Source organism: Rhinolophus ferrumequinum, chromosome X, assembly GCF_004115265.2.
Source record: "Rhinolophus ferrumequinum isolate MPI-CBG mRhiFer1 chromosome X, mRhiFer1_v1.p, whole genome shotgun sequence".
Classification (NCBI taxonomy): domain Eukaryota; kingdom Metazoa; phylum Chordata; class Mammalia; order Chiroptera; family Rhinolophidae; genus Rhinolophus; species Rhinolophus ferrumequinum.
The window spans coordinates 33,552,724-33,577,547 of record NC_046284.1 but is presented as its reverse complement, the minus strand read 5'-3'; the positions used below and the strand labels follow the sequence as shown (position 1 = coordinate 33,577,547).

Here is a 24,824-nt window from a genome sequence, read left to right as displayed (position 1 = left end):
GTTTTATTCACTGAAAAGGCAGGGCTTCTTCTTTATGAGAATGCAAAGTTTCTTTCAGGCTTCACTGCTAGAAAAATGTTCTCCACTGTAACTCGCTTTTTATATGATAGACACTGTAACTACTGCAACTGACCACATTACCTTCTCTGTGTGGCCTGCCAGGTTTCTCAGAGCCAATTCTTGGCCCAGGTGTACATGACATTTTGGGATATTAACCTCAATTTAGGCATTAATTTCACCTAGAAATCAAAATTTCTCATTTACTTTTTAAATCTTGCACTGAATGTTTTCTTCATAAATCCTTTTTGGAACATTGTAGGGTAGAAATAAAACAATTACTTAACTTTTGGGAAAAAATAAGGCTACTAGGACTTGCACCCATATTTGACTGAAGTGTTTCCTTGAAACAGAAAACGGCTCCATAACATGTACCAGTGACTTTCCAATAAATTGCAAATCACTTGTAGATTCATCTGACAAGGCAAGATGTTTTAACTTTTGCCCCTACCATTTAAGACAAGGTAGGGGATGGACAACTATCTTCAAACTTCTCACCAGCTCCAGAGAAAGGTAGAGGGTTATACAGGTTTTAGAGTTCTTTGGAACACGATAAAAACAAACTCAACACCTTAGATTTATCTTTTTTGAGAATTGGGTAAAAGCTATAGACCCAGAAAAATGCACGTAACCACAACTTGCATTCAATTTCTAGGAGGTCTACAGATATCCTCCAAGTCCATTTATCAGTGTAAAGAACTCCCTTCTAGAAAATGGCAAGCTTAGACGCCAGCCACTAGAGCTCAGAGCCTAGATCCTGAAGAGAAATCCTGTGTATTTCACGATTTTCATGTAAAAGGTGCAAAGATGGATGGGGAATTAGGGATAGCTCCTGCTCCCATTACTTAGTCAGAAAATATTCAAACTGTGATAACTGCCTCAAAATATCCTGCTTTGCATATCTGCACTCCACATGATCACTCTGTATATAAAGCAGTAAGCCCTGCCTCACCCAACCTCCTTACCCAGGTTTATTTTTCCTCAGGGGACCTCCCTCCACATAACATTAAATATTTATTGTTTGCCTCCATTGACTAGAATGGAAGTTCTATGAGGGAAGGGACTTTGTTTTGCATTAAGAGGCACTCAAATATTTGTTAAATAAATTTTCTATAGGATTCTCTATAACAAGTTTTTGTAAATAAAGTTTTACTGAAACTCAGTCATACTCATTTACGTATCGTCTATGGCTGTTTTCACGCCATAATGGCAGAGCTGAGGAGTTACAACAGGATTGACATAGCCTGCAAAGTCTCAAATATTTGCTATCTGGTCCTTTACAAAAACAGCTTGCTGACCACCAATAGCACTCACTTGGCCTTCATTTCTCAAGCTAGATTGGAAGCACCTAGGCACAAAAGTTAGGACTTAATACTCCTTTGTACATAGAACAGAGTAGATGCTTAAAAAACAGCTATCACTATACAAACCCAGATTTGCTACCTCCAACATAAATTATTTTTGCACAATTAAATCCAAAGTTAGTTTTCCATCCTCAACGCAGCTCTAGCAAGGCCACAACCAAAAGTGTTCAATAATTTGGGAGACAGGGAGAAGAGATACTATGCTTAGTAGTAGCAAACTTTCTCATTCAAACTAAAAATCATGTAATCTTTAAAATGTGAACGCAACATAACTGGCAAACTCTTCCCTGATATAGTTCAGACAAATGATTTTGAGATAAAGCACAAGTTATTTTCTCAATGTCAAAATCATTCTAAGATGTATAATTTCTTTTTATGTCAGGCACATTATGGGTACTCAACCGTCACTGAAAGGATCATTCTCCCATAAATAATTATTGTGGTCATCAATTTGGCAAATTACCCCTACCTGTAAAGGGGCATCAAGATTTATAGCTCTTTGCCAATGCCAAAATATGCTCAGCATTGCACAATTCTTTTAAAAATTATAGCCTTTATTGTCCCTCTCATTGGTTCCAAGGAACTGAAGAGTAAGTGGTAATTCTTGGCATGATTTCAGCCCTCTGTTTACTCCAGGTACAAAAGTGAGCAAATAGGATTTTTTCATATTATTGAATGAGATGTCATTTGAAAACATTATAGTCCATGAACTAAGAAGAGAGAGGAGAAAGGGCTAGGAACCTTACTAAATTATCTTTGCTAAGCTATTTTGAATAAGTAACAATATACACAGTGATATACAATGATTTGATAAAACTATTGTTTATTTAGAAAAAATGTTACACTGGTAGAATTTAGTAGATAAAAAAATTTTCTTTTAAAAATGTCACTGTGAAATTTTTCCACATGAAAGTTCAGCAATACAAAGCTCCTATAGCTGTAGAGTTAAAACACAATTTACTTTTGATTCCGCCCCTGTAGATTTGTCTAACATAATTACAAGAAAAAATGGCAAGGGACAAGTGAGTGCTGGTACCTTTTTCTTTTTTAAACAGGTTTTAACGTTGTACACATACTATATAAAATGATTCCTAAGCATTGCATTAGATACTGCTCCCACTTAGATTTAGTAATATTAAAAACAGGCCAAATAATAAATTAAAACTGAGTTTTAAAATGAAGTAAATTCAAAATGGTTCAATAATTGTTTATTTTCAAACAATAAAAAGGAAGCATTTCAGAGTAAAATAAAAAAAAAACTAAACCCAAGCATATTTAGTTAACCTAAAGTGAAATTCTGTACAAATGTAACCTTATTTGCTTGTTGGGAATTGTATGCAGCACATTGTGCTAAAAATATGGAATAGTGAACACTTTCAGCCATTTACTGAAAATAAACATGTAGAAACTAAGCAACAAGTTAAATACAGTACTGCACAACTCAACAATTTTAAGTTCTTGGCATGAAGCAATAAAACAGATGACTAAATAATTTAAGGAGATGCAAATGGGCCCTCTTCATTCATAATTCTTGGCAATCTACTCAGGAAAATAAATTTCTGGTCACAGCTGAATAATTTCATTCCAATTTCACCTGAAAGAAACAAAGTAATTATATTGATAGGAAGGAAGGAAAGAAGGAAGGAAGGAAAGAAGGAAGGAAGGAAGGAAGGAAGGAAGGAAGGAAGGAAGGAAGGAAGGAAGGGAGGGAGGGAGGGAGGGAGGGAAAGAGAGGGGAAGGAGGGAAGGATGTAAAGAGGAAGGGAGAGAGTGAGAAAAGGAGGATGAGAGGAGGGAAGAAAAAAGAGGAAAGGAGAGGAAGAAGTAAAAAGGAAGGGAGGAGGGAAGGATGGAAGGAAGGAGAGGAAAGGAGGGAGAAAAGAGGGAAGAAAGAAGAGGGAAGAAGAGCAGGAGGTAAAAAGAAAGGAAGGAGGGAGGGAGGGAGGGAGAGAGAAGGAGGGAGAAAGGAAGGAAGGGACGATGGAATGGAGGAAGGAAGGACAAAGCGAAGGAGGGAAAGATGGAAGGAGGAAGGGAGAGAGGGAGAAAAGGAGGGAGGGAGGAGGGAAGAAAGAGGGAAAGACAGGAGGAGGTAAAAGAGAGGGAGAGAGAGGGAGGGAGAAGGAGGAAGAAAGGAAAAGAGGAAGGAAGGAAGGAAGGAAGGAAGGAAGGAAGGAAGGAAGGAAGGAAGGAAGGAAGAAAGGAAGGAAAGGAGAGAGATGGAGGGAGGGTGGGAAGGAAGGAGGGTTTAAGAAAGAAAAATAAATCAGTTAGTTCTGTCAATAACAAAGGCTTGAATTAAGTCCCCAGATAAGGATGAAATGTCTGTGTATTTCTCATTGCCCACTCTCAGAAACCATTAAAGATAGGCACATTGTTATGACTTAAAAAAAAATGCCGAACATTTTCGTCTGTGAGAGAGGGAGGGGTGGGGCGAGGGGAGGAAGGAAATAATGAAGTAGAAACAGGTAAAACATTCCACAGGGGCAAGCAATAGCTTGTCAAAAGTAAACAGAACACAGCAATGAAAAGAAACCAATTTTACATGATCAACAAAAAAGAGAAAAATGACATCACATTTTTTACAAGGACATGATTTTAATAGTGACTTATATTAAGATGCAACGTCTGCTAAATTATAAAAATTGCTTTAAAAATATATTGACTTAATTATACTCATTTACTTTCCTTTATGTATTGACAATTTTTCAAATACTGCATATTGAAATAAATTCAAAACATGATTAATACAACATGTGGCAAATAACTTCTTATCTGCCTAACATTGTTCTCATTCAATTTTTAAACTAATGCTTAACGCATTAAACTTTATTGATGAAAATACTACATTCACATTTCATAAAACCAGAGCTAGAAGAGCCTTAGAAAATAATCACACTTGCATGAAATGCTAACAAATAATTTACATAATCATTTCTATACAACATTCTGTTCACACCATGTATAATCCTGACATTATCAATTTAATTGTGGATACACTAATGTTGAACTTACAATTTTAATACTTAAAAATCATTGTTCCTGTCCATCACTGGTGAATGGATAAACAAAATGTGGTATACATTCATACAATGGAATATTATTCAGTTATAAAAAGAAATGAAGTTATGATACATGCTACAACATGGATGAACCTTGAAAACATGATGCTATGTGAAAGAAGCCAGACATAACAGGCCACGTATTGCATGATTTCATTTCTATGAAATGTCCAAAACAGGCAAATCTATAGAGACAGAAAGTACATCAAATCATTTCCAGGGCCTGAGGGAAGGGGAGAATTGGGAGTGACTGCTAACAGGCGTGGGGTCTCTTTGGGGTGATGGAATCAGTGGTGATGATTATACAACATAGTGAATATACTAAAAACCACTTTAAAATGGCAAGTTTTATGTTATGTGAATTTCATCTCAATTTTTTAAATGGCAAAAAAAAGTCAATGTTCCAATGAAGAGTATCATGATATCAGTATGGCCATAATTAGAATAAGAAATGGGTTCTCAATCATGAAGATGTCACAATAGGAGTATTACTGGACAAGGGAAATTCTGATGACATATTTAAGGGCACATTGAAGGATAAAACTGTTATTGCTGTTCAAACATGTAAAGATGATCTTTCCCAGGAACTGAAATTAAAATTTTTACAAGAAGCCAAAATCCTCAAGCAATATAATCATCCCAAAATTGTCAAACTTATAGGAGTTCGCACACAAATACAGCCTATCTACATCATTAAGGAACTGGTTCCAGGAGGCGATTTCCTCTCCTTTCTGAGAAAGAAGGATGAACTAAAACAGTTAGTGAAATTTTCATTAGCTGCTGCTTCTGGATGACGAATCTCGAGTAAAAACTGTATGCACAGGGACCTTGCTGCAAGACACTGCCTGGAGGTGAAAATAATGTTCTGAAAATCAATGACTTTGGAATGTCTCGTCAAGAGGATGGTGGTTTGTATTCATCTTCTGACTTAAAGCAGATTCCCATTAAATGGACAGCACCAGAAGCTCTGAATTATGGGAGATATCGTTCTGAGAGTGACGCATGGAGCTTTGGCATCCTCCTCTGGGAGACCTTCAGTTTAGGGGTCTGTCCACACCCTGGAATGACAAATCAGCAAGCACAAGAGCAAGTGGAAAGAAGATACTGGATGTCAGTCTTTCAGTAGTGTCCAGAGTGTATTTATAAAATAGTGCTGAGGTGTTGAGATTACAAACTTGAAAACCGCCCCAAGTTCAGTGAACTTCAGAAAGAAAACTGCCATCAAGAAGAAAGTCACATAGTGATGAAACAGTGCCAAACTCAGCCTTCAGGACTCTATCCTCCAGCAGAGTAATATTTTCTTCTCATTAACAATGAGTTTATACCATATTACCTTGAACATTCTCTAAAGTTTTTTTTTTTTTTTAATTAACTCTTTTTAAAAAATATGGGCTGCTTTTAACCACTACATGTAAGAATGCAAGGGATCACACAGATCTATCTTTTTCAGACCTAGGACAGTTGATGTTTCTCAAAGGGTTTCTACTTCAGGCTCAGTTCACAGTTGGCTGCCCTCCATCCTAGACACCTCTACTCTACTGATGCTACAAACTGCATTGTTAATACCATCTTTGCAGGACACATTCCAACAAAAAGTGTTCCTCTATTCTGCTAAGACAAAATTACCTTTATAAACATCACTTTCTATTGGGAATTATCTGCACATCCAGGGTTTTATTCCTCTTTTTTCTTGCCAGAAATAAGAGCTGCTGTACTAGGTTCTCATTTGCCTATTTTCCACCATGCCATACTCCTACTCATGCATCAGAAAACTGCATGAAATGACCTCACGAAAGAGCACCCACTTAGGGCAGATTTTAAATGATTTTAAATGATGGTATTTTATAGAGAGCTGTGACAGCAAGAAGCAATTTTGAAAAGTAGGGTGGTCTGGAGAAAAAAAACAGCTAGACTGGTGATCAAAGTAAAGAAAGGCAAATATAAATTCAGCCTTCTTATCAGAGTTATGCTTTTATAAACTTTCTCTCTCTAATTTTATAATCAAATTCACCAAGAAGGTTCTAAGAAATGTTTCAATAGTTCATAGATTCCTCATAAAAGAGCACCCTTGAGAGCAAAAAAATTATTTGGAGAAACTATAAAATACAAGCCCACCGAATTAACAGATTATTTTTGATTAAGCGCCTTCACCTCACAGAAGGCATCCAAGAATTTAGTTCCCTTCATTTTCACCAGTGTCTGCAGCTGTCAGGATTTCATGATCCTAGTTTCTCTCTCTCTCTCTCTCTCTCTCTCTTCTCTCTCTCTCTTTCTCTCTCTGTCTCCCCCCCCTCTCTCTCATACTCACTCCAAATAGAAACTCATATATGGATGAAATTGACAGCTAAAAAGTCAAATAAACATTTATGAGGAAGAAAGAAGTTATAGGAAAAAGACATACGAACAGCCATCCTAATTCCACTTTACTCCTTCATTTACCCCTATACTGCTACCTAGGAATTCTTAACTTAGCAAACACACTTCCTGGGATGTTTCATGTAGATAAAATATAACTCAGAGTTAAAACTGGGATAGTGTTGACCTGAATCTTAGCGTACCTAGCGGTGCCTCTCAGGATTAATGTGTCTGTAGAGGATAGTCACACTCAAGCGTACATGTGGCATGGGGGCCTTCTGTAAGTGCTCACGATTGTATGTCTAAAAAACGGCACAGCCCCTTAGTGAATATTTGGTCTACCTTAAGTGGAATAAATGAAATGGAAAATTCCTCCTGTTCTCTCCAACTGTTTGGTGCCCATGAATGCCAGTGCACAGAACTCACATCCAGTCCTTTTAAAAGCATAAAGGATGATAACGAAGAGGAAAAATAGTTTGTGCCTATCATTTCAACCAAACAAAACTTTTGTACACATTCAATGATTACTACAGACCCAAATGAAAGCATAATAAACCTGCCCTCAAAAAATACGCTGCAGCACATAAAGCAACTTCTTTTTAAACAGTATACTATAAAATGCTGTAAATAAATGGAACATTCCTTTGAGGTCAAAAATAAGTCAGTGCTGTGTCTTATCAATCCCAAAGAGATATACTTAATACTTTTGTACATAGTTCTCCATGTAAACTTAACAGTTACCATGTAAAGTTAACAGAGTAACTGAAACATAGCAGGTTATAAATAAAAATACTTGGTTGTTTGATTAGAAGGCAGTTCCTGCCTTCAACAAGATCACACTGTAAGTAGGCGGGTATGTAACATACTCATATGTAGATAAGAATCAGTGACTAGGACTCTGTAGGCAAGCCCCCAAACACGTAAGCAATGGAAAACCACTGAGAAAGAAACTTAATTGAACACTCCTTACTTCAACACATATTTCCAGCATCTAGGACTATGTCTCAGTATGGCAACACAGTCCCCAAATAAGCAATCTTTGAGCCTTTAGGAAGTCAGTTTCCAAGTATGGACTGAAGAAAAAAGACTCATAATAATAATTACAAAATACATTATTTACAGGGGTTAGTATATGATGGAAACAAAGTAAGCTTGGTGGCAACTGATTGAGCTAAACTATAAAAAGCACCCATTCTCTTTATAAGGAGGGCAGCACCTAGGCAGGTTTAGCCGATTGCTGCCATGCAGAAATCAGGACACGATATTGCCAGATGTCTCAATTCTTCAACAGAAACTGAAATTTAAATTCTTGTCAACTCTTCTGATTTTTAAAGGCAACCACTTTTTAAAAATGTTAAATATTGTTGTGAGGCCTAGAAGGTATATCTAACAAGCCACATTATGCCCAAAGGCTGAGTATTTACAACTTTGGGTTTAAAGGATAAAAGAGTTAGGTTACACATATAAGACTTGAGGTAAGAGATGGACCTATAAAATATATTAAGCCTCATTGGTGTGGAGGATTAGAATAGGAATGTAGTATATTACAAATACAGATGGATAGGATAGAGCTAACTGCTAATGTTCTTTGAAATCAAAAATAAAATTCAAGAAGATTGAACATCTCAAAGTTTGGGAGCAAGTTTCAGTTTAGCACAGTATCTGGTTCATAAAAGGACTTTCAGTAAATTAGCTGAACTCAACATTCATGAATTGAGGACTACATGTATCAAATTAAAATTAAGACTCTAAAGGATGGTTTTAAAAAGGAAATTTTAATAGGCAGAAATTTAAAAAAAATTAGAGGAAAAGATTAAAGGCAAAGCAGCTAGTAGTGTTCAAGGGACTAAATCAAGGAGAGATAAGGAATTTGGACAAAGACTTTAGTAATAACAAGTAACAGAAGATACAGAGAACAAGCAGAAAGAATTGTGCAACTGAAATTATGAAACAGGGAAACAAAAGACTTTGGAAGGAATTTAATCTGGGTCACATTTACACATTGCATTTTCTTAATTCTAATGCAATCATTTCAATGTTTCTGAAATCAGGGTGGTACTTACAAATCCATATCATTTCTCTATTCACCCTTCTCACAAAATAGTTCTAGAAACCAATAATGAATCTTATAATTAATGACATCTTTGAATCACAGAAATGTGACATACGCAGCAGCTCTTTTTTTTTGTAGAATGTAAAATAAGGAAAAGGCGGAGTAGGGAGCAGCAGATTTGAAGTAACCTGAAGGTAAATGGTGCCAATCCAAAATGATGAGACCTCTAAAGGTACAGAAAGAACAAAAAGATGTGACCGACCCTAAAATGTATCCAATAGGAGGCAGCCAGAACAGCCAGAAAGTACAATACATAACTGTCAACAAGAAATTGAACAGGATGAACATCAAGCTAAATGTATTTTAAAAGGGTATCTGAATTGAGTAGCTCTGCTACAATACCACCAACCTAACATCTAACACCCAGGTCAGTCTTTTCATGCCTTTGGTCCTGAGAGATTCTATATAGAGAGGTAAAGTACAAATCCATGGCCTGTGTGAAGAAGAACTCAAAGGAATCTGTAGCATAACCTTCACATACCAAAGCATAATATTTAGGTACTGAGTGAAGAGAGATAGATAAAATCACAGTGAAAGTTATCAGTGACTATGGTTGGCCCATTCCTATTAAAGATATAAGAGGTAGGTTTTTTGGGGGGTTTTCTATAATAAAGAGATCATAGGAAAGCAAGAAACAAAAAGCAAAACGCCAAACTAGAAAAAAGGTTAAGATGAAGAATTTAAAAAAAAAGAAAAAGATTAAGACTTTATAGTGCACTAGTGAAGACAGCTAGTTCTTGGGGCAGGGGATGGCTTCAATTGAAGAATGGGCAACAATTCTTTCTTTTACAATATTTCTATTTAAAAAAAAAATCACTAAATTCTAAATGCCCTCATTTTACCATACTCTACTACTTAGATAACAAGCACAGAATAACAAAGCAGAAAAAGCACACCACTACTCAGGAGGTTACCTATTTAGCAACCTCAAATCCCTGCTTTACAGCCAAAATAACTATGACGAAATCTATACGGTAAAGCTCATATCTTTATACAGAACAGGCTTTCAGGCATTTCTCACTCTTAAATAACTGTAAACAGCCTTGGTTATCTATCTGGTTTCATAAAAGATTAGAAGCAGCAAATAATATTAGGCGGAGGGTACAGACAGCAAGTATACTTTACATCATTTAGAAGTAACAGCTAATATGGAAACCAGAAAATGGACTACACAAAAAAATCAACAACTTCAAATACAGCCATACTGAACCATTAAATGTAGAGGGCAAATCTCCTACATACCTCAATGACCCTAAGGCATCACCAAACAAGAACAATTCAGATAATGACCTGAGTGCTCAAAAGTCTATATTAGGTTCTCAATACTTGTCCACTAAGACAGTGGATTACTGTCCACATACAATTTATCTAAAATGTTTAAAACACTTTAAATCTCACATAAGGCATAATAACTACCTTGAAAACAAAGCTGCATATTTTAAATTCCAGAACTAAAAGCACAGATCATATTTTTTGGCTTTGCAAAAGTTTGGCACTGGTAGAAAAAGAGGCACAGAAACTTAAAACAAAAATCTCTGAATAACATGGCTATGTGAAAAGGCCAAAAAAACAGAGAATACTAAAGGGCAAGAAGACCTACTTTTAAGTATTGGCTCTGCCAGCTAATATCTGTCACCCTCTTCAACTTAACCTCTCAGTCTCAGTTTCTTCACCTGTAAAATGCAGATACCACTACCACTTACAAGGTTATAGGCACTTAAAAAAGGTAATTAATTATCCAGACAAGATGGGAATGAGTGGTGAAAAGAAAGCCAGAAATTCTTAAATACATCTTGATGCTTAAAAAAAAAAAATGCATAGCTAATCAACCAACTTAAAATGAAAACAGCTCAAAAATAACTGTGACTCTTGTTTTGCATCTATACACAAAGACCTAGTCGTTATATTTAGGTGGAAAATTCTAGTTGTACCCTGCAAAATGGATCTCGCTTCTTCAATATTACCAGACCTCATTTTATAAAAATTTCTCTTAAATGAAAAGGAGGTGAGAGAACACTCACCTTGATTGAAAGTCTTCATTATCTGTGCTTGTCCGAGGACTTATGAGTAGATGACAAATTAAGGGAAAACAACTTGAAAAAAAAAAAAAAAAAAAAAAAGAACGGTGTCTCATCTTTTAGTACAATCCCTCAGCTTGCAGCCCTACTTTGCTGTGACCAGCCTGGAGCCTCAAATTCTACCAGCTCTGCTCGTCCGCATCACCTTGCCCTTCAATTCCCCATACCCCAGCCCAAGGGACTCTGTGTTCCTTTTCTTCCTCTCAGTGATAACACAGCCAAAGGGACTCTAAATCCCTTGGTGGCGTAAAACAACCTCAGTCACCAAAGAAGTTAAAAAAAATATATCAAGCCTCCCACTTCCACATTTCGTACCTTTGAGAGGGTTAACTGGGGAGAGACGATTTAAAAGCTAAGAAGCTCTTAAGCATTTACACCACATACTACAAGGGTACAATTCAAAACATGACCAGTATCAAAGCTTTCCATTGCACTGATTAAAAGCATCAATAAGATGAAAAGGATATTGTTTCTTCTCTTCCTTTCCTCCTGAACTGTCCCGTTTCTCTTTTTTTTCTATCTTTTCTTTATCATGCCTGGACTCCTATAAGGAATTGTGGAATTAGTTGGGGAAGGGAAAACCAAATATAAAAATCAGCTCAAAATCCCTTTTCAATCACCCACCAGTCATAAATTTTTCTTCAAAAACTCATTTAATATGACACTAAAAGCACAAACAACAACAACAAAATTGGACTTCATCAAAAGTAAAAACTTTCATGCATCAAAGAACACTAGTAAGAAAGTGAAAAGACAACCAACTGAACAGGAGAAAATATTTGCAAATCATATCTCTTAAGGGTCTAGTATCAGACTATATCAAGAATTCTTACAACTGAGCAACAAAAAGACAAAATCCAATTTAAAAAATGGCCAAAGCATCTGAATAGATTTCTCCAAAGAAGATATGCAAATGGCCAAAAAGCACATGAAAAGATGCTCAACATCATTAGTCATTAAAGAATGCAAAAATCAAAACCACAATGAAATACCATGTCATACCCACTAGGTTGGCTATAATAAAAAAAGTAAAATAAATGTAATTTTTTAAAAACAGAAAATAACAAGTGTTGACAAAGATGCAGAGAAATTGGCACCCTCATATATTGCTGGTAGAAATGTAAACTGTGCAGCCACTGTGGAAAAGTTTGGCGGTTCCTCAAAAAGGTAAACATAGCATTACCATTTAACCCAGAATTTCTACTCCTGGATATACACCAAGAGAATTTAAAACAGATATTCAAACAAATACTTCATAGCAGCACTATTCACAATAGCCAAAGGTGGAAAACAACACAAAAGTCCATCAACTGATGAATGGTAAACAAATGTGGTCTACAATGCAATATTATTTAGCCAAATGAAGTACTGATACATGCTACACCATGGAAGAATCTCAAAAACATTATGCTGAGTGAAAGAAGTCAGACACAAAAGGCCACATTATACGATTCCATTTACATGAAATATCCAAAATTGGTAAATCCACAGAGACAGAAAGCAGATTAGTAGTTGCCAGGGGATAAAGGGAGGGTGAAATGAGGAATGACTGCTTAATGGGTATGGATGTTTTGGAACTAGACAGAGATGATGATTGTGCAGTGTAAATATACTAAATGCCACTGAACTGTATACTTTAAAATGGTAAATTTTATGGTATGTGCATTTTACCTCAAGGTAAAAAATACTTAACAGGAGCAGCATCCCTTTTAAAGCATATAGAAATTTTAAAACTATCACCTTATAATTTTCCAAAACTGCTTTTAAGAACTATAAACATATGGCATATATTTTGAATCTATACCATAAGAATGCTTTGTAAACACTTTACACTTTAGTAATGACTTGCTTACTTTATGACAGATGCATGGGATGTATTTTGAATATCATCCATTAGTATCTAAGAGAATGCATACTATACTTAATTTGAAAATCAATTACAAATTGCAAACAAGTTTATTAGAAGAAAATGTAACAAAAATATTGAAAATCACAGTTAATAAGGACTTTATGACAATGGAGCAATCAGGGAGAATACATCTAACCATATTTTCATCTCATGAATGAAGAGAAACTAAAAGCATTTGTTGGCGAAGGAAAAAGAAAACACAAAAAGAAAGGCTGAAACTCAGTGACCAGAAGTAGGTGGGAGTGTAATGGAGAGGAAAGGAATTTCAGAGGTAAACTAATTCTACCCTTCCTGAAATTTGGGACTGAACTGGTTGGAATTCCACAGATAACATACCCTCCCCCCAAACAACAAAAGACTATTTGACTACAAAAATCCTCAATATTTGCTAAAGTTTCAAAGTGTTAATTTTCTAAGAAAAGTACACTGTTCCTTTGTTTTCCTAATTTACCTTTTTGCCACCGGAGGAGATTTTATCCATCTTTTCAGATTTAAATGAATCGCCACCTTTTTCTTTGCCTGATGATTTTGACTTATTTTTTTCCTTGTCTTTCTCATTTGGATAAGGAGACTCACATGGACTTTCACTTTTGTGTTTTGAAACCCCCACTAAAATTATAAAAGAAAATCATGAAAGCCTTTTCCAATTCAGTTTGACAATTGCTTCAAAAGTATTAACAAGTCTACCTACTTGTTCCATTTTCCTCTTTTCGCCTCTTGGTTAAGTCCGGTGGTACTTCACGATCATTGTTTGAGTGATCCTAGAACCAAGAATTGTGAATTGCATTGATCAAGAGTTTATGTTTTTGTTTTAAAGTATTATTACTTTTTATACAAAAAGCGCACAGCTAAGTAGCACTGAAGAATATTTGTGGTAGTTTCATATACTTGGTAAAATGACATGAAAGACAAGCAGAGCTGGAAGAGATTATTAGGTTGAAGATCCCTATTTCGGTAGAAGATCCAAACACAGTTTAGGGTGAAAATACCAGTTAAAACACTAAATAAGATTCCCATGCAACAAACTAGTACTTTAAAAAAGGCAACAAACATACTACTGTACAGGATAATGAGCTTTCCAAACTAGTTATAAAAAAATTACAAACCCTTTTCCGCTCTTTCCTGTCCTTTTCATCTTTTTTCTCTCTTTCTCTGGATCTTTCCCTTGACTTGTCCAAATCTTTCTTGTCCATTTCTCTCTCCTTACTCTTGGACAGTGATGGAGGAGTATGATTAAGGTAGAGCTGTTAAATTAAGGCAATATTACTAAAGATTATTAGTTTTCCAGTATGGGCAACATTTGCTTGATTGTTTATTTAATGAAAGACAATTGGTAGACTCAAAGTCAAAACTGGTCAGCTGTCTGGATTACAAGAGATAAAATGGAAGAACATGGCACAAATTACACAAAGACTTCAATTCTTGGCCTTATAAAAATTATAATTTAAACTCAATCAGTTCACTCCTGCCTCAACTGTAACTCATTCATAAATTCACAAGCTACAGTTCCTTTTATAGCCCTACTGTGAAGACCTATAACCATCATTACAAGAGTTGACATGTGAAAAATAGTTACTGGACTTTACTGTAAAAAGAACAAAAACATACAAACCTCTACACAATCATGCAAATTTTAAATAGTTTTATCATCTATTGATAGGCAATAGACGACAGTGAGCAAAAGTATAAAATAAAGCCTAGCCATGACTGACTAATAAATCTTTCTGCCTCAGCGTACACCATGCATAGGTTAACCTAAATTATTTTTACAAAGGTAAAGGCTGCATGTTCTCTACTTCTGAAAGCATTCCAATTTCTATCAAATAATCACAACTAACTGTGAAATTTGTCTTACTGGTTCTAAATAACTCAGAAAACTAGTCAGCTAAGGATGACATAACAACTCAAAGACTGAAAAATGATGAATCAGTGTTCTCCTCTGCTTATTCTTCCTCTATCAAAAGGCCCATGGGCAATAAAACAGCCAAAGATCAAGGATTTGCTAACTCTAAATAATTAAGAGATAACCTTACTTATGCAAGTTGTAAATATGAAAATCCATTATAAAAGAAAATATTAAGGAAGTAATCTGATAACTAACCTTACAGTATTTATAACTGGGCTACAAGCTTATGTTTAATTTAAGACACTAAAAGGTTTAGGCAGCAGAATACTGAACATAACTTATTATATAACTATGCAATTCTAGATATACCTTAGGAATGAAAAGAATAGAGAATCAAAAGTCAAATATTTTTACATGAGGAAATCCTTTGGTATTCAAAAGAATACATGAAAAAAGACAACCATCAGTTTGAGAATTAAAGAAACACTTATTTTTTAACACCACCAAATTTTTCAATTCAGCTGGCTCAGAAATACTGCCATAACAGTGCAGAAGTAGATTCTTTAAAATTTCAATGTTTAAAAGTTGATGATCAACTGAAATAGACAAAATGTTCATTAATAACAAAGAGCAAGAGAATGAGAAACAGTCATAAAAGTGCTTGTCCAAAAGGTACTCTTGCTGGGTGTAATGCCCTAAATGACACTTCAAGATTTTCTAATGGTGAGGTGTATTCGTTAAGACAAAGGAAATATTACTGCAATACTCAAAGAAGATTTCTCTAAGGGAAGTATTGCTTAATTTTCCCAATAAAGGCAAAAAAATAGTTTGTGGTTACAAATAAGCCCACGTGTGCACAACCCCCCTCCAAGAATGTTTTTAACTGTGCCTAACTTGAATCCTGTATTGCAAGGAATTGAGAAACCTAGAAATTCTTAGTTTAGAAATGTACTCAATTCTATTCCTTCTTTCTATCCTTCTAAGAGAATTGTTCTGATCACAATACTCTTTTCCACTAAAAGAGTCTCTCATTACCTATGGAATAAAAAATGCATACTCCTTTGCTTAGGTATTCCAAACTCTTCACAATCTTTGCACAATCATATCCTACTATGGAGCAACCTAATGCACTCTATGCTGTGGCTACCACTGCTCCCTAACACCCTATCCTTCCCAATTCTCTTCACCAGAAAGGTTGCTCACTTTTACCTTAATCTCTTAAAATCCTCCTTAGCCTTCAAAGACAGTTCAAAAGCCATCAGGCAGTTTGACTGTCCCTCAATTCTGCAATTCACTTTCCAGTGAACTCATATTATTTTATCTTAACCTTTTTTGTGACAGGTATCCCATTAATTTCATATCATTCATTTTTGTCCATAACATAGTTTCCAGTATGGTAAGAAAGCTAATGTGCCTTTTCTACTTTTATACACTTACTAGTGCCTTATACACAGTGAGTACTCAATACATGTATGCCAAATAAAATTAATGATTTGTTAAATTGATCTGTATGTAGTGTTGTTGAATTTTGTTTTTGATTTGCTTTTATTTTTGACATTGGGCTCACTAGGTTCGAAAAACAATGATTGATTTTCAAAATCTGTTTAAGAGAACACTGCTACATTGATCTGATTAAGGCTACAATATATAAAGATGGCCTCACTTGCAGACTTGGGTTTGGTTGTAAATGCTTGTTTTAAGATGATGAACAGAATTAAAAGTAGCATTCTCTTTTGACGTGGTTATTGCTGCCCTCCTAAATTACAGAGAAACTAGGTTACAGGAACATGCTTTTAACATGTTCTTCATCAAATGTAGCTGGTAGGACTGCCAGGTAAAAACACAACTGACCAAAACCGCCAATTAGAAATTGGGAGTGGGCAGTGAACTGACAAAATATTTGGATACTAAGCTAGATTTTTCTCCTTTAACTAATCTTACTTGAAAAGCCAAATCCATGTATTACATTTTACCATGGATTAGCAAGTGATCATAGTAAGTAATTTTACATAAAAAAGGAGGATCCTAGGGCATAACTAAAAGGTTCAACTAAAGCAGGGAACAATTTTATATGTAAGAGTTACAAGACAACATGAAAAAAGACACATGTCTTTCAAGTCCTCTAAAAAGTAAAAGCTACCCCACAAACAGTGAGTGTACACAGATCATCAATTTTAGAGATCATTCAAAGTCCAGTAAATTTTTTTCTAAGACATTCAAATACTATTAAAATTTCCTAGACACACAAAAAATTAACATCAACTACTATGCAGACCAGTAAACTTTGGATGCTTTACCAAAGTTCAAAGATCTAAGAGTTCATTTCAAACATTTACTGAACACTGAATAATATTGCCAGTGGTATGAGTCACATAATTTTTAGAAGCGTGTTCATATGCCTGCCATTTTCAAAATTTTCTGGTTGAATGTGAAATGAATCTATTGAATTTTAAATGTCCCCAAAGTCCCCATCTTTTTTTAAAGGGGGGGGTCGAAAGATTGACTTGAATCACTATGATTAAAAACAAGACAAACATACTAAAGGAGTTAGGAACCCTGTCAACTACTGTTGAAATGGGTGTTAAGAATCAAGGAACCATTAATTTCTTTTCTTGTAATTTTTTTCATTGTGGTAAGAACAACTGAGGAAACTTAATTGTAGTCCAAGTTTTAGTACTGACAAATTATACGCCACTGGGAAAGGATCAAGAACGTTTTTAGTCTCTTATTTGTCAAAAAGACACTACCACCTGCCCTATCTACCTCACAGTACTGTAATGAGCATGAAATGAGATAACATATGTTTCTCTCACATATGTTTTATTTTCAAAAGGCTTTCACAAATGTAAGGAACCATAATCTTCATCATTGATTAAAAAATCCAGTTAACTGTAACAGCAGGTTTCAAACTGCTTCAAAGGATGTTTCAGGAAATAAATACAAGGTAACATTGTTAATCCATGAATTTAAAATAGCCCACATAAACCACTGATGGTTAAGACTGACGTACACAATCCCAACTGGTTATGAAAACCTACTATATTGCAATACATATTTAATTTAGCCAATAAAAAGTTTTACTTTAAAAGAAAGCATTCACAGTACAGCTGATACTCTTTTGATTAATACAGTATATTCTGAAAACAATGCTACAATTTCAGGCACATTGGCTAATCTAAATTGTTAAAAATTAATGCTTATTTGCCCAATATCCACAGACATTTCATTTTAAAGCTATAGATCTAAAAGCAGTTAGTAATGTCAACTGACTGTTTCAAAATTTCATTTTGTATTGGTCCACCAGTAAAGAATCATATTTAGCAGATATAAGAGAAGGCAAAGTAGAAAATCAAAGTAAAGGAGGGTACAAGTTTTATAATAAAGACAAAATAACATGAACAATGGACAATTCAACTACAGTAATAAAAAGAACTGTAATAAGATACACAAACTGCACATTTTTAGTAGAATACTCAAGAAAATAGAGTAATAGGCAAGAAGTAATACTGACATGTAAAAACAACCATCAAGTTGAGTATTCCCCTCCAGAAAAATGATTAGTTTACATTAACCATATTTCTTGATATTATGCTACAACTACCAAAAAGGTAGCTCAGCAGAGGCAATATAAAGAATTTTATGGATTGAGATGGGCTCAGTTTTTAGAACAGTTATGTGAATGCATCAAATTTATTTTTAGGACTTTCGGGTTATCTAAAAAAGTCAGACAACAGCCTGACAGATTTGTTTTAAGAAAGTAAATAAGCCTATTCCCCGAAACAAACCAACAATGCCTTCCCCAAACCTTAAATTTATTTCCAGATTTTGAAGCATAAAAGGATAATTAATAACACAGCAAGCAAGGAAAGATTATAGAAATGTTGCCACATTACACACATTTTATAACAATCTCATTGAAAGGGACCACTGCCATCCATTGTTTCAGTTTGTGACAGGTATTTTTAAAGGTTATTCTACTAGCTTACTGAATTTACGGTGAGGGTTTCTACTAAATAAATGAAGTAAAGAATTTTTTGGCTTTACTTAGGCATGATGATTTTAAAAGACTCAAACCTTTGCTGAAGACTCCTTGAGTTCGATGAGACTGTCCTGTAGAAAATGAATGGAGATGACAGGTGAGCTGGCATAGTTCTCAGAACCCAGAGGTACTTTGGGAAGTATGGCTGTAACCTGGAAATAAACCAGCTACTTCTTGTGAGGATAAATCTCGTGATGTCATTATTGTATGAATATCAACAATAAAAAACAAAAGCAAAACCATGTAATGGAATTGTAATGTTAAAAAAAAAACTAAATTATATGTATTCAATGTAACAAATAAAAATCTTTCTCTGCTCAGAATTTTAAAATAAATGTCAATGCCACATTTTTCATTACACTTAAGTTATATTAAGAGGCTTAAGAAATCAAAAATTTTTTTTTTCTCCACAAAAAGTTTAAAATAGTGGAGGTCACTGTGGAACAACAACACTATCTTACATTTTCATAGTTTTTTCGTTAATTGGGAGGTTTCAATTTTCACTTTAATCTGACTCCAACATAAATACACACATTTTTTTTTTTATCCTAGACAGAAAACTCAGTGGCATTATATTAACAAGAAAACAAAATATATTCTATAAAAGAATAATCAGTTTTTTTGCAAACTGCCTCTGATGGTGAATCTCATACCACACACACACACACACACACACACACACACACACACAGCACTTGAAAGAAAGAAAATCAATTATGGTATTCCACCACAGTGTTCTTGATGAAGAATTAGTTAACTTACAGTTTTAAAAGTTCAACGTACTGCAAATTCAAAGATTCCATGAAATTAGATGACTTTAGAATAAAAATTAAATATGGAGCAAGGAATGGCTACCCTGAGTCTTCAAGAAGGCTACACCCACGATTTTGTGCTGCAGTTGAATGCCTGGGATTTCTCTTTCCTGGGTGGTAGGATTGGATGCCACATCTGCTTTTATCGTAACGCAAGGTTCAACTTGTTGGGAACCCAACAGGTATAAACAAACCTCCAAGAGAAGATACAACAGAAGCTGCATGCTCACTGAATATACACAACTACAGGAGAACTGATCACCAAGGAGACTTTAAAATGGAACTCCTTTCAAGACTCCTTCTTAGAAGGCACACATCGGTATGATGCTCATCAAGAAGCTTGATGAATTCAGAGGTATCTTGTTTATCCTATATCATCCAGGATGTCTTCATTGCTATATATTCTTCAATATTTATTCCGAAAAATAGGCTTCATTCTGCTGAAAAGATTCATTTGCTTGTAGCTACCATTGCACTCCAAAAAGACTGCTTAAAGCAGTGAGGCACTTCTGGGTAAAATTTCTCTTGTACTTTCAAACACTACAAAATTAGTGCTAGGTCCTTGAAGTTTTAACATTTTTATTACAAAAATACTCAATAGGAAAAAATATCAGTCCACCAATATGCAAAAAATTCATTCTATAATGCAACATAAAACCTCCAGTGGCTCCAGTGAATACTTGGCACAAGACTTGAAGGAAGTCAGGACACGTATTCCAAACAGGTGAGCCTAACATGGACGTTGCCTTCCTCAGGCTATACTAACCTTTACTGTTGAGGAATGTGAAGGAGAAGGGTGGGTATCAATTTTGCGGCGTTTTTGTTCTGTTGGGACAAAAGAAATAGTCACAATAAGGTATATTTCCACTTTTTCCAAACACTTCAAAAAAATCACCAATTTTTAAGGTCATCAAGTATTAGTTGCCCCCAGAGAAGTCCCTAGATAACTTGCCAAAACAAGGGGACAAAAATCAAAGGGAAACAAATGTAAAGAAAGGCAAACTTGCCCCTTTCAGGCTCAGCAATATCTGATCGGGGAACAGGTGACTTCAAGGACCCAGAAACTGGTGTTTTTTCTCCTCCTTTAACATTTTCCTTTGATTTCATTTCCTTTGCTATATCTCTTTCTCTGGACGGCTCCTTCTCTCTTTCCTTTTCTTGAGTCGATTTTGATTCTACGTTGGGGACAGTGGTCTTGAATTTCTCATCTTTAACTTTTTCTTCCTTCTTGAATTTTTCTTTCTCTTTGTCAGACTTAGGTGTTCTTTCCTTCGTCTCTCTTGCTTTTTCATCTTTATTTGGCCGCTCTTCCTTTGGTTTTTCTTTACCATCTTTACCAAGTATCCTGGCCTCTGGAGTAGTAGCTGGAGTCTTTTCTTTTTTCTCTTTTTCTTTCTCTTTTCCTTTTTCTTTGTCATTTTCTTTAACAGTTTTGCTGCTTAAGAATAAAAATACAAGATATTGAGATAAAATTAGTCATAAAACATATTTCATGCTTTAAATCATGATGTGTTTCTTACTGACTTCACAAATTATACAACTGGAGAATAAATGGATCAAAATGGCAGCATGAGATAAGCCTCTGGAAATCTCCCCTGGAATTTACAACTAATCGAACAACTATAACACCACAAAGGACTCCATGCACACCAGACAGGCAAGACGAAGAGTCTCACTGCTGAATTCACCTAAACGTGGGCAAATCCTGCGAGAAGGGGAGGACGGAAGAGAGAAGTGCTGAGATGGAGTCACGTGGAGACAAGACGCAGACCTAGCTCAGTGCTCCGAGCTCGCTGCAACCCGAAACTACCGCAGGTGCAGGAGAGGGAAGGACTCCGACTGCTAGGGCTCCGTTTATGGCCCACAGGGCTGAGGGGACAGCATATAACACGGCTGAACCCCCAACGCTCATGTCAGAGACCTCGGAGAAACCACTGAGGGAAGAAGGCTGAAAACGGTGGTTTAAGCCCTCACTGCCTAGGAGAGAACGGAAGCCTTAGGCACTGAGACAAGCCTCCCTCTCTCTACCCTCCCAGAGCACGCCCCGACCCCACCTGCCCAGTGCTAGAAGCGGAATAGTAGCAGTGTCAAATCAAAAGAACAAAATATTTGCTGTTCTGAGAACTGTGGTGCACAGACACAGATTCGCAGCCCAACTAGTTCCGCCAAAGGAAAGGGAGATGTGGAAGCAGGACTGGCTGTGGTGGTGGTCACCGATATTGCTCTGGGCCACCTCTCACAACTCACACCTCTCCTGTCCCCACCTATCTGGGCGTATCCCTGCAGGAGTAAACAGAACTGCTGAAACATACGGGCTCTGAATCTGGTGCAGTAAGAGCTTTGGAACTTCAGAAGCTCTCCACATCCCCACAGGGATGCAGGGCCCTATGACCCAGGTGAAATGTTAACAGAGGAAAAGCCCATCTTCCACGGAATCCCCCACCTTGTGTGAGAAGCTGGACTAGTGCAGAGAAAATATGACACTACAGTGTGAGAGAGAAAAAAGGGCTGCAGTCGGAGAGAAAATAAAACATTCTACCATCAAGTACTGGAAAACAAAAGAAAGACCTCTTCCTAACAACCTGCAGAACCCACTCCTGCAGATGTCTAGGAAGAGAAATAATAAATCATTACTTGCCATGAATAACGAAGGCAACAAGACAGCTCAGAAAGACAGGGAAAAGTCTCCAGAAAAGGAACTTAAAGATATGGAAATATGTGACTTAAACGAAAGAGAATTCAAGATTGCAGTTCTAAAAAAACTCAACGAGATGCAAGAAAATACAGAACGGCAGTTTAATAAATTCAGAAGCACAATCAAAGACAACATGAGCATTTTACCAAAGAGACTGAAATTTTAAAAAAGAACCAAATAGAATTTCTGGAGATTAAGAACTCAAGAGAAGAAATTAAGAAAAATAGGCAGCTTAGGAAGTAGAGTTGACCAGATGGAGGAAAGAATCAGTGACATCGAAGATAGAAACCTGGAAATGACACGGATGGAAGAGGAAAGAGACCTGACACTTAAAGAAATGAAAGAACTCTACAAGAACTTTCTGAATTATCAGAAAGAACAATACAAGAATAATGGGCATAACAGAAGGAGAAGAAGGAGAGAAGGGAACAGAGAGTATATTCAAACAAATAGTCGATGAGAACTTTCCAAAATTGTGGAAAGAACTGGATCCTCGAATCCAAGAGGCAAATAGAAGACCTAATTACCTCAACCCCAACAGGCCTTCTCCAAGGCACACTGTACTGAACCTGTCAAAAATCAACCACAAAGAAAGAATCCTCAAGGCAACCAGGGAAAAGAAGACGGGAACCTACAAAGGAAAGCCCATTAGATTATCATCAGATTTTTCAGCAGAAACTCCACAAGGCAGGAGGGAGTGGAACCAAATATTCAAACAATTGAAAGAGAGAAATTATGAGCCAAGAATAATATACCCAGCCAAGGTATCCTTTAGCTATGAAGGAGGAATAAAGACCTTTCCAGACATACAGAAGCTGAGGGAATTTTCTAATACATGACCTGCACTACAAGAAATACTAAAGGAGGCTATTCGACCACCATCAACAGGGACAATTTGTGGCAAACAAAACATGAAAAGGGGGAGAGTAAAGGCCTGAATCGGAATATGGGAATGGAGAAACTAAGCGTGCTGAAGAAAATGGAATACTCTAAATATCAAACGTTTTTTTACATAATCTTAATGGTAACTACTCAAAAAAAATCCAGAACTGAAATATATACTCTAATAAAAGAAGAAACAGAGGAAAACATCATAGAATACCACCACACTAAAATAATACACAACAACAAAAAGGCAAAGAAACCATGGAGACACAATCTTACCAGAAAACTAAAGTTAGAATGATAGGAAAATGTGAATGGACTGAACTCACCAATAAAAAGGCACAGAGTAGCAGACTGGATCAAAAAACCAAACCCAACCATTTGCTGTCTCCAAGAAACTCATCTCAGGTAAAGGACAAGCATAGACTCAAAGAGAAACGGTGGGAATTGACACTCCAAGCAAATGGTACCCAGAGAAAATCAGTGTAGCCATAATGATATCAGATGAAACAGTCCTCAGGGTGAAAAAGATAACCAGACACAAAGATGGACATTTCATAATGGCAAAGAGGACTATACAAAAAGAAGACATAACAGTCATCAATATTTATGCCCCCAATCAGGGAGTCCCGAAATATACTGAGCAACTACTAACAGAACTAAAGGGAGAAATTGACCAAAACACAATTATACTAGGGGACTTAAATACATCATTGACAGCTATGGATAGATCATCCAAACAGAAAATAAATAAGGAAATAGCAGCCCTAAATGACACATTAAATGAAATGGACATAATTGACATTTGTAGAGCACTTCAGCCTAAAACATCAGACTACGCATTTTTTTCTAGTGTACATGGAACATTCTCAAGGATAGACCATATATTGGGACATAAAATGAGCCTCAGCAAATTTAAGAAGACTGAAATCATACCAAGCATATTCTCTGATCACAAGGCTTTGAAATTGGATATCAACTGCAGAAAGAAAGCAGGAAAGAACACAAATACATGGAGATTAAACAACGTACATTTAAAGAACAACCAGGTCAAAGAAGAAATTAAAGGAGAGATCAAAAGATACATAGAAACAAATGAGAATGAAAATACATCCTACCAACATTTTTGGGATGTAGCGAAAGCAGTTATAAGAGAGAAGTTTATATCATTACAGGCCTATCTCAAGAAACAAGAAAAATCCCAAATAAACAACCTCATGTTACACCTTAAAGAACTAGAAAAAGAAGAACAAATGAAACCTAAGATCAGCAGGAGAAAGAAAATAATAAAAATCAGAGCAGAACTAAATGAAATACAGAACAAAAAGACAACAGAAAACATTAATGTGACAAAGAGTTGGTTCTTTGCAAAGATTAACAAAATTGACAAACCCTTGGCTATGCTCACTAAGATAAAAAGAGAGAAGACACTAATAAACAAAATCATAAATGAAAAAGGGTAAGTTATCACAGATGCCACAGAAATACAAAGGATCATCCAAGAATACTAGGAAGGACTGTATGCCACCAAATTCAATAACCTAGAAGAAATGGACAAGTTCTTAGAAACATATAGCCTTCCTAGGCTGAACCATGAAGAACTGGAAAA

General features: G+C 35.9%; 1 protein-coding gene and 1 pseudogene across 11 annotated transcripts in view; one reads left to right on the top strand and one right to left on the bottom strand.

Annotated features, from left to right (window-relative positions):
* Positions 1-528: 528 nt before the first annotated feature.
* Positions 529-6,744, top strand: LOC117035802 (tyrosine-protein kinase Fer-like; annotated as a pseudogene).
* Positions 2,220-24,824, bottom strand: part of THOC2 (THO complex subunit 2) — a 133,788-nt gene continuing 111,183 nt past the window's right edge. For 2 of the 11 annotated variants that reach the window (XM_033104660.1, XM_033104689.1), the window contains exons 31-39: positions 20,643-21,073; positions 20,402-20,460; positions 18,859-18,975; positions 14,045-14,182; positions 13,630-13,699; positions 13,390-13,547; positions 11,497-11,573; positions 10,973-11,018; positions 5,410-5,541 (exon numbers count right to left, since the gene is read on the bottom strand). In XM_033104660.1, the coding sequence (XP_032960551.1) occupies positions 10,991-11,018; positions 11,497-11,573; positions 13,390-13,547; positions 13,630-13,699; positions 14,045-14,182; positions 18,859-18,975; positions 20,402-20,460; positions 20,643-21,073 (1,078 nt within the window). In that variant the 3' untranslated portion in view covers positions 5,410-5,541; positions 10,973-10,990. Of the gene's footprint in view, positions 3,016-5,409; positions 5,542-10,972; positions 11,019-11,097; positions 11,574-13,389; positions 13,548-13,629; positions 13,700-14,044; positions 14,183-18,858; positions 18,976-20,401; positions 20,461-20,642; positions 21,074-24,824 lie in introns of those variants that run through there. The other 9 variants (XM_033104676.1, XM_033104700.1, XM_033104720.1 and 6 more) reach the window with 7 other exon arrangements.